The sequence below is a fragment of the Gekko japonicus genome, unplaced genomic scaffold, assembly GCF_001447785.1.
Source record: "Gekko japonicus isolate JY-2015 unplaced genomic scaffold, Gekko_japonicus_V1.1 scaffold586, whole genome shotgun sequence".
Taxonomy (NCBI): Eukaryota; Metazoa; Chordata; class Lepidosauria; order Squamata; family Gekkonidae; genus Gekko; species Gekko japonicus.
The window spans coordinates 854,306-865,115 of NW_015177025.1; the positions used below are offsets into that span (position 1 = coordinate 854,306).

Below are 10,810 nucleotides of genomic sequence, written 5' to 3' on the forward strand. Positions count from 1 at the left end.
AGGCCTTCCTTCTTGACCCATGAAGAAGAAGAAGAAGAGGAGGAGATTGGATTTATACCCCGCCCTTCACTACCCAAAGGAGTCTCAGAGCGGCTTACAAACTCCTTTCCCTTCCCCTCCCGCACAACAGACACACCCTGTGAGGTAGGTGGGGCTGAGAGAGCTCTGACAGAAACTGCTCTTTTTCAAGAACAGCTGTGCCAGAACTATGGCTTGCCCAAGGTCATCCAGACAGGTGTGAGTGGAGGAGTGGGGAATCAAACCCAGTTCTCCCAGATTAGAGTCCGCGCACCAAACTGGCTCTCTTAACAGGACATTGGTTGTGTACTCTAAATTACTTAGGTTCAACATCTAATTGGGGGTGAGATTTCCATGCTGTCTCTAACAGCATACAAGCAGGCACCCTCAGGGCACAGCGAATTCAAAGTCAAAACAGCACACTACAGGCAAGGAAGACTCCATTTTTTGTCCAAGCAATCCGTGTGTATATGCTGTCCTCAAGGGTAAAGAGGTTTTAAAAAAAAGACCACTTCTAAATATGGACACCTACCAGCCTCTGTTGCTCCAGCAAGAGATCAGCTTCTTCTTTCTCCTTTTTGTACAGAATCTCCATTTCTTGAAGTCTGAGGAAAGAAGGAGAAGTCAGCTGACACGACGCATTCCAAAGGACAAGGGCGAATCCTGCAGCTTAGGAAGCTCTGCTGGGGTGACTCCGCGTTCAGGTCTCCCCAACAGGCTCGATCACAGCAGCAGCTTCGTTAGGGCAAGAGTTGCCACCTGACATTCAGCTTCCTGCATTCAGTCTATCAGAAAACAGTCGGGTGCGAATCATCTAGCATACGTCTCGTGCTACCCTGCTCTGAGATCGCTACAAAACGTGCATCTGAAAGGGAGGTGGTGGTGAGCTCCCCCCTCCCTGGCAGTCTTTAAGCAACAGCTGGACAAACACTTGTCAGGGATGCTCTCTAGTCTGGTCCTACATTGAGCAGGGGGGGCTGGGCTAGATGGCCCGTGTGGCCCCTTCCAACTCTGTGATATTCTATGATTCCCACCTTCCAAGAAAACACAAGTAAAAAAAAAGCTGGCAGGAACATGATTTTGTCTTGGGAATGCAAGTGCAGACAAGTCATGACAGAGCTGGAACTAATTCCCTTTGGGTGAAGAAAGCCTGCCCGGTCAATATCACCACGTTCCCAAACAGAAGAGTTTGGGTTCGGGGGAGCAGAAATCATTATCAAGGCAAACTTGGGAACCCTTATTATTTATTTACTAAAATATTTATATCCCCACCTTTCTTTGTGGTCCAAGGTGGCTCAAGAACTCACTAGGATATCCCCTCAAGAGCTCACTAAGGTAATCCACTACCTAGAAGTTTCCAGAAACATACTTTGTCCATTTCATTGATCACATCAGTGACATCCAGAAATACACAGACTCCTGCAGCAAGTTAATAAATCAAGACCAAGTCTGCCCTTGCTCCAATTGTGAAAAGAAATCGGCCCTTTCTAACATAAGCGACTCTCTCGTGAACAGAGAGGAAAACAGTCCTGCAAAACCCTCTTAAACACTAAAAAGTGGTTAACTACAATGTCAGATAGTCTTCTGTAAGAAGACCCATATAAAGGCAGAGAAATATTACCCAGTATTGCTCCCTGAAAAAAGATGCACAGATATTCAGTGTGCACCACTCAGTAGTTCAGCTGGGGGGAAAAAAATGGAAGAATCTTTGTTCAAAGACAGAAAAAGTTGGTCACCTTTTCTCCATTTCCTGCTTCATGTCAATCCCCTGTTTCTCCAGCAGCTCTCGCTGAGCAAAGGTCCAGTCTACCGGCTCTGAGGGTGTCTCTGCCGATGGAGTCTTCTCCCTTTCAGCTCGGGCTTGCTCAGGATGGTTGAAGCGGAAAACATGGTTTTTACCCATGATGATGCGATTTCCTGGATGAGCAATAAAAAGGGATTCCTATCAACGGGTCGTTAAGGGAGTTAACAGCTCTGTAAGGGTGGCTCTGATTTGCTCAGCGATTTTATCTCCAAGCACTTCACGATGTGGACTTCCAAGCAGGATAAAAGTCAGCAAAGGATGAAATGCTAAGCTAACACTGATAAAGGGACACAGACATTTATGGGCAAGAGCCACTAAAAAGACAGAAGGACGGAGGGGAAGAGAGAGAGAGGGAGGGGAGGGGGAGAGATGGCCACATCAGACCTGTAGACTGGATGCTTGATTACCTCTCTGAAGGACAAGGGTTCAAATACCGTTACCTCAATCCCACTTGATTTGAATCCAGTAGCAACTTAAAAACCAATTGTTTTCCACTGGGTATAAAGCTTTGGTGAGCTTTGACTCACGGAAACGTACACTCTGCAAATTTGGGGTGGTCGCGAAAGGGCTCGAATTTTGTTCTGCTCCTGCAGACTAACTTGACGACCAACCTGAATCAGTCCCACTTGGTTATCTGTTCTTCCAGCTCTTTTTAGCGTTCACAATGCACTCCCCTCTCCTCGTGACCAGCCTATGAGGCATCTTATTACCAAAAGCCAATTAGCTGCCCAAAGTCACCCCTAGTAGCTTGACAAGCACCTGGACCTCCTGCCTCCAAATCCAAAGTAGCCTACGCTTCCACTGGTGGATATCCAACCAACTTAGCTGTCTACTGTATAAACATAAGGAGCAGAGGTCCATCAGTGGCTAAAACCAATTGTTTTCCACTGGGTATAAAGCTTTGGTGAGCTTTGACTCACGGAAACGTACACTCTGCAAATTTGGGGTGGTCGCGAAAGGGCTCGAATTTTGTTCTGCTCCTGCAGACTAACTTGACGACCAACCTGAATCAGTCCCACTTGGTTATCTGTTCTTCCGGCTCTTTTTAGCGTTCGCAATGCACTCCCCTCTCCTCATGACCAGCCTATGAGGCATCTTATGCCAAAAGCCAATTAGCTGCCCAAAGTCACCTAGTAGCTTGACAAGCACCTGGACCTCCTGCCTTCAAATCCAAAGTAGCCTACGCTTCCGCTGGTGGATATCCAACCAACTTAGCTGTCTACTGTATAAACATAAGGAGCAGAGGTCCATCAGTGGCTATTATCCACAAGGTATAGGTGGAACACCGTGTCTGGGACAGTAATGCTCTGTCTTCTTTGTGCTTTGGGGGGGCACAGTGGGAGGGCCTCTGGAGTTCTGGCCCCGCTGGTGGACCTCCTGATGGGCCCCTGGGTTTTGGCCACTGTGTGACACAGAGTGTTGGACTGGACGGGCCAATAGCCTGATCCAGCATGGCTTTTCTTATGTTCTTACTCTGTCAGCCATACCATGGGCCACACAGCAGCTCTCTCTGGCTTCTCTCCACCACAGTAACCCAACAGATCAGGCTCCAGACATTTTATTTTAGCACAGAGCTTAAACTTTAAAAGCAATGCTTACAGGTTTCTCCTGACAGCATTTTTCATCTGCTCTAATCTAGCTAGATCAAGATGGGTAGCCACGTTAAGTCTTTCTGTAGTAGTAGACAAGAGCAAAAGTTCATTAGCACCTTAAAGACTAACAAAATTTTGTGAGTCACTGATAACCTCTTCATATACAGCTAGAATGTGAGTCCATCTGTCATAGGACAGATATTGGGGAGTGATTTCAGATGCTGAATGACATTAACAGGCAAATGACAGTAGCAGGTGAATGACAACAGCAGGCATGATTGGATTACGTGTGATACGCAGAGGGGTAAGTAGGTGTGGAGAAATCAGCATTGGTAACAAGACAGAAAACCTAGGTCTCGATTCAGTCCAGGTAGATGCGTTGTCTTGAGCTTCATTATCAGTTGCAGTTCAGCAGTCTCTCTTTCCAATCTCCCTTTGAAATTCCTTTTGTTAGTCTGTGAGGTGGTACTGGACTCTTGCTCTTTTCTAATCTGGCCGATGACAATGTGCATCGTACCTCTGCATCCTAAGTCCCTTCTTTGCAACAACCTCCCCTCCTTTTGATTGGGATATAAGAACTCAGGGGTTTCCATTCCAAGTTGAATCTGACAAAGGCAGCATGGACTCTCGAAAGCTTATACCCCAAAAATCTCATTGGTCTCTAAGGTGCTACTGGACTCAAACCTGGCTGTCTACAGGCTGTTTGTTTTTCAAAGCAAGCCACCTGCCTAGTTCTCAGGGCACCATTTCTTTCATGGAAGACCAAACTGCCAACGTCTCTTACCTGAGCGCAGCTGGACATGCTGGATGACCCTCTTGCCGTTGACGTAGGTTTCGGAGCGCTCACAAGGTTCCAGGGTAACAATCACTAGAGAAAGAGCGCAAGAAGAATCAGGCCACTGTCCTGATTGTCGGGAAAGGGACTGAGAATAAAACAACCAATATTGTAGTGCCCCTGTATGGATCTGTGATGCGGCCTCATTCGGAATACCGTGTACAGTTTTGGCCACCGTATCGCCAAAAGGACACTGCAGAGCTGGAAAAAGTAGAGAGGAGGGCAACCAAGAGAATGGGCGGGTTGGAGCTGCTTCCCTATGAGGAAAGGCTGAAGAATCTGGGACTTTTCCATTTAGAAAAGAGGCGACTGGGGGGGGGGGGGGACGCACACATGGGACGACGAGAGTTGACAAGAGGACTTTCTCTTCCTCACCCAAAACACTAGAACTCAAGGGAATCCAATGAAGCTGATGGGCAGTAGGTTCGGGAAGGACAAAAAGGAATTATCACTTAACACAGAGAGTGATTAAAATGTGGGATTCGCTGCCAGAGGATGTAGTGATGGCCACAGGAATGAACAGCTTCAAAAGGGGATTCGAGAGAGTAATGGAGGGCCATGTCTATCAATGGCTACTGGCTGTGGTGACTGAGGGGAACCTCCACAGAGGCATTCTCATAAGACAAAACAGCAGTGCTGTGAAAGAGGCAAGGACAAGGGAGGTTGCCTCCCACCCCCACGTAACGTATTACCAAAGATGCACAGAAAGCTCATTTCAAATCTTGTCAAATGTCTTAAACAGCAAGGCCATAGAACCCAGAGGAGGACAGAGTTTCACTGCTGCAAAATCCATAAGTGTATCCTGCTTGTGGGGTTTTTTTTAATACTTTATTTATTCAGTTTTGTTAAACAGCCAGTAAGCACTTTTATGTAAACATTGTCATTTCTTTGGAGTCTTACATACAATATGTTTATCCCACCAATTATATACTCTTATCCACCTTTTTCGGAACATTGTCTCATCTCTACCGCGTAATAACAGTCAGTTTGTCCAGTTCGGCTATTTCCAGCAGTTTCTTAACTATATCTAATCTAGAGGGTAATTTATCTGATTTCCAACATTGGGCTACCATGATTCTTGATGAAGTTAAAATATATGTTAGTAAATATCTGAATTCTCTATCTAGGTTGTCTGGAATTATATTTAACAAAGATATTTCTGGTACCAAATCCACATTAATATTCATCATTTCCAATATTATCTGTTTTATAATTTTCCAAAAACGTTTGCATCCTACAACATTTCCACCACATGTGAAAAAAAGTTCCTATATTATTCTTACACTTCCAGCAACTTTTTGAAGTTTGGGGTGCATATTTCCCAATTTTATCTGGCGACCAATACCATCTATGAAACATCTTATATAAATTTTCTTTATACGTTGTTGAACTAAGATATCTCATAGACTTCCATATTTTGGCCCAGTCATCAATATCTATCGTGTAGCCCCTATCTTTCATCCATGCTACCATTGAGGGTTTAACCATCTCATCTTGCAAATATCGTTCTATCAGAAAGTTATACACTTTTTGTATTAACTTATCACTCGTTGATGACCAAATTTTATCTAGTTCATTGTTTCCCATATAGAACCCTGTAGTTTTATCTTTGCTGTATATAGATTTAAGTTGTGTACTTTCCCACTATGTTAAATGTTTCATTGCTATGTGTTAAACAGCAAGGCCATAGAACCCAGAGGAGGACAGAGCTTCACTGCTGCAAAATGCATAAGCGATATATCCTGCTTGCGTCTGAACAGGGCAGCAAACGGTATCAGTAACCTCACAGGGAAAACACGAGAGATTGAGCCCAACGAGCCGCCTGCCACCTCACCGTTGCCGTTGTGGTTCTTCTCGCTTCGGAAGATGCAGTGTTCCTCTTTGATGTGAGCCCCGCTCAGAACGATGTCTTGACGCCGTTCAGCATCAGCCTGGCCAACTCTGTGTCCAACAAGGATATTTTTAAATCCTTTTATTAAAGTTTATATTACACACACAGAGCACGATAAACTTATGTCGATACCAAGAGATAAAACAGTTTGCAGCTTGTCGAGGCACTTTGCAGAGCAGGGGTCAGTGGGAGATTGGGGGAGGGGTAGCTGTGAATTTCCTGCACTGTGCAGGGGGCTGGACGAGATGACCCCTGGGATCCCTTCTAGCTCTAGGTTTCAAATCGAGTTAAAAACACAAGACTGGAACATTTATTTATTCCGGTTTCACAAATAATCCTTCGATCTCAAAAGCCAATCTCTGGCCAATGGAGTTGATTTAAGCCATGGGCTCTACTGCTTCCAGGAACTGACCCCAGAAATGATCTTAACGGATTTAAGCCTTCCGCGGCTACATCAGATCCTAAAGCGGCTGCCCCCCACCCCCCGTGCAGATGACAAAGGCAGCACGCGCAAGACGGCCATCTGCCAACAAGGCAGGGGACTCCCCAGGGATGCAGAAAGAGATGACTCTGAATTAACCGAAAAGGGAGGGAAAAAGGAAACAGACCTGCTCAAAATTCAGCCCGATGGAAGACTGAAAATGTCCCGGAAGGGGCAGAACGCTGAGAGCAGCTGAGCACCAAAAAGGGGGAAAGGAGGGGGACAGTAATCAACCCTGGAGGGAGGGTTGTCCTAATTATCTTCCCCCCTCCCTCCCACTGCCACGATGCCTCACGGGTTCCAAGCTTATGTCCCCTTTTAAAAAGCTGGGCCAGTCAAGCCGTACAAGGATGACATGGGCAAGGCACAGGGCGGTTTGTGCATATCTGGGGGAACCATTCACTTTACGGGGGGGAGGGAAGCCCCTCGCACATAAAAAAGGGGGAGGGGGAACAATGCTCCCTCTGAGCTGTGGAGTCTTGTGAGCAAAAATCCTACTTTGTGAGCTTTAAAGTGGTGAGCGAGCGATTGGGCTGCTGCATCAATTAGTCTGCCCTGGAGCCCTCCTTCCCGAGGTGAGACAAAAATGCGTGAGCCGGAGGCTCAAAAACTGTGAACTAGCTCACACCCACTCAGCTTAGAGGGAACACTGGAGGGGAACCCCCTCCACACACAGAGAGAATACAGGCAGCAGTCATATTGTTACAGAATTATGGCACAACGCTTTGTTCTAATCGCCAACAGGCTGAAGGGGAACAAAAACCTGCCATTCAGCCTACAACCTAACGGAAGGGAGGCCTATGGGGGGCCAGGGATCTGGGGCAGGCGAGCAGTAGAGCTCCCCTTCAACCCCAGCCCCTCTGTATGGCAGAATGTCGGATGTTCAGGGCTTAAATCGACTCGGGCGCTTCTTTCCCAACTGCAGAAAGGGCAACCTGGCACAAAGCTCTTATGCGGGGTAAGTGTCCTACAGGAAGCTCTTCGGGTTTTCATTTCGCATTATGCACTCGAAGTGTGAGTCGGGCCACAGCTCGGGGGGATGAGCACAAGCTTTGCTTGGAGACGGCTCCGGGTATAACCCTCAGCATTTGCACTTAGAGGACTTTAGGTGGCAGGACACAGAAAGACCTTCGCCCAAGAAGAGGAAGAAGAGGAGATTGGATTTATACCCCGCCCTTCACTCCCCAAAGGAGTCTCAGAGCGGCTTACAAACTCCTTTCCCTTCCCCTCCCCACAACAGACACCCTGTGAGGTAGGTGGGGCTGAGAGAGCTCTGCTCTTTTCAAGGACAGCTGTGCCAGAACTACGGCTTGCCCCAGGTCACACCAGCAGCTGCGAGTGGAGGAGTGGGGGACTCAAACCCGGTTCTCCCAGATTACAGTCCGCGCACTTACGGTAACCACTACACCAAACTGGAGGGCGGCTGTCAGTGACACTGGGACAGAAGGGCCAATGGTCTGACACGGTTACCTTCAGGTGTTCCACATGCAGCCTTCTGTGGACTCTTAATTCCCAATTTAAAGCCTCTCTTCAGCCACCTCCGTTACTGAGAGGCACAGATCTGAACACGGTGTGCCAAGTCGGGAACATCTATTCTGTACAATGCCATTGTTTGTTGGCTGTTTCCCGCTTCTACCCTCGCTCTGCTCTCCTCTTTCTGAACGCCCCCCGGTGATAGGCATTTGGGAAAAGCTCCTGTGATTCCAAATGTGGCAATTAAAGTTAATCCCGTGCACGCAAACAAGGACAAGGGTAATTAAGCGTGCGCTTCGCCTGGCAGCCAAGAGCGTTAATACAACTGGATTTGTTTCGGAAGAGGAGAGACGTTGCTTCAAAGTGGAAGGTGTTCGTCTGCCACGACCCGCCTCCACCCTTACCTGGTAATTCCATCTTTTATGTAGTAAAGCAGACACTCTGACATGAGGGGGTCTTCGTTGAGGTTGACAAGGTGCGGGGTCTGAAACGAGAAGAGCAAATCATAGCCTCTCTTCTCTTGGTGTCTTTTTTTTTTTTTGCAAGGGGACCCAATCGCTTGAAGGCCCAGATGCGACTACAACACAGCCTTCCAGAAAACCAGTGAGTTCTACAGTATTTCAGCAGAGGAGGGATCAAGACCACAGAAAGGAGGACGAGTGGGAAACATCGACATGTCTGAACTACTCAGAGGGTTGAGATCTAGCTGAAAAACTAAAAACGAAACAAGAAGAATCGATCACCTAATAGGGGTTGGCAACTGACAGCCACCAGGATCAACCAGGCACCTGAGTGCCTGGCAACCAGTGGGGGGGGGATGGGGGGGCAGAGTTCCAGGAGAAACAGTTTAACAAGAGAAATAAGGCCTCAGCTGCTTACTGGAAGTTCTGACCATAGAGTTCCTGGCGATTCCTGAAGATACCCAGAAGTGACCAGGGAACCTCTAGCTATTGCCAGAAACTCTATGGTAAGATTACCCTTGTCACTTCTGGGTAGCTCTAGGAAACATCGGAAACTCTATGGTCAGACCTTCTGATAAGGAGACGAGGCCTTATTTTTTCTTTCTAAATTTTCTCCCCAGGACGATCGCCCCCGATCCTTTGGCCTCAGTTCCCACCCACCGATCAGCTGAGCATAAGAGGGCAAATGGGAACCTTATCCCCTGAGGGATGTGGAACCCCCACCCATCTTCCCGTTGCTGGGAAACAAGATTTGGACACCGGGCAGAAGAAAAAAGCAAAAAGCAGGGAGGGAACAAGGAGGAGGAGGTCAGCCTTCCCAGGCAGCTTTCACTGTGTGGGGAAAGAGGCACCCTCTTTCCAAACCCATGCCTCGGAAAGGCTAAAGGACAATCTAGGGTTCCAACTTTTTGGCTATGTACAGACAAGCCATCTCTTAAAGCTAAAACTCCTAATAGCACCTAGAGCTACTACGATGGCTAAACCAACCTTCTTGGGTGAAAACACCCCACTGGAATCAGCGAACAAGTCACAGGGCCTTGGAGTGAAAATCTAGCCAGAGGATGGAGAGCAAGGAACAGAGCGGAGAAAAACAAAGCATCAAGACAGAGAGACGACAGACCCTCAGAACCCAAGTTTCACACAGGGAACTCTCACTCTAGCTTGCTAACTAGGAGTCTGGTGCTTTTACAGCTACACCTGCCAATTACAGCACACACACACATACACACACACACAATGAAAAATATTACTTGAAATACAAGGAGAACAGAGGAATAAAAACAGGGGGAAAGGGTGATAATGAGGAACAAGGATGGCCTGGACAGACAAAATGAGGAAAGGCACCAATTTCCTATCTCCTATTCCACAGGCATAAAGCATCTATTTCTGCAAAAACAGATTCTGCACTCAAACCTGGTCAACAGCAAAGGCATCGAAAGAGTCATCAAACAGAGTTGATGGCCTCTGAGGGAAGATCTACAGAGAGAGAGTCCAGAACATGGAGAGAAACAGGAGGGGGGGAAAGAAAGCTGAAAGTGGGAAATTGCCTTAACAATCTGACTAACCTAAAATCCAGAATTTAGCAGGCCCTTCGGGGCCCGGGGATCTTTGACGGGGCCCCTCCGTATGGGAAAAGGCGGAATGGGCAAACCAAAGAATTCTCCTGCACCACCGCCAGCCTTCTTGGATGCTCTGGGCACAGTGATTAGGGACGCGGCTATTCGTTCACCTTTAGCCAATCTTTAGGCCCTAACAAATGCCCAACTCATCAGTCATCACCCTCTAGAACCAGTCCTGATGGTGACAAGCTTCAGAAGTTACCATTTTAGGGGCTAAAGTAACCTGACAATGGAGGAAGAAAATGGTTTATTTCAGTTGCTCCTGTCTACCAAGTCCTTCCAGGAAAGCCCCAACACACCACATTCAACATCCTCTCGGAAACCTGAACTTTTAACTGCCATCAGGTCACAGAACAGTAAAAGGACAGCTGATCTGACAGCTTTCGATGCAACTTGGGTGTGGCAAACCAACTTAAAGACTCCAAGGAGGTTTATGCTAAACTCTCAATAACCAGCCCTGTTGCAAGAGGCAGCTCCAGCCCCTACGCAGGGAAGGAGAATCAGAGCTTTTGAAACTAGATCCAGCAGAGAAAGAGTGAAAGGTTAAGCATAATTGCCTTCCATAGAGGAAAGCCAAGATATTCTACCTTTGGTGTAGCGGTTAAGTGTGCGGATACTAATCTGGGAGAACCGGGT

The 10,810-nt window shown here is 47.3% G+C and overlaps 1 protein-coding gene across 1 annotated transcript in view; it reads right to left on the reverse strand.

Annotated features, from left to right (window-relative positions):
• Positions 1-10,810, reverse strand: part of KIF1B (kinesin family member 1B) — a 167,516-nt gene that overhangs the window by 59,353 nt on the left and 97,353 nt on the right. The window contains exons 16-20 of the mRNA XM_015427822.1: positions 8,499-8,578; positions 6,084-6,190; positions 4,199-4,282; positions 1,755-1,935; positions 551-623 (exon numbers count right to left, since the gene is read on the reverse strand). Of these exons, the coding sequence (XP_015283308.1) occupies positions 551-623; positions 1,755-1,935; positions 4,199-4,282; positions 6,084-6,190; positions 8,499-8,578 (525 nt within the window). The remainder of the gene's footprint in view (positions 1-550; positions 624-1,754; positions 1,936-4,198; positions 4,283-6,083; positions 6,191-8,498; positions 8,579-10,810) is intronic.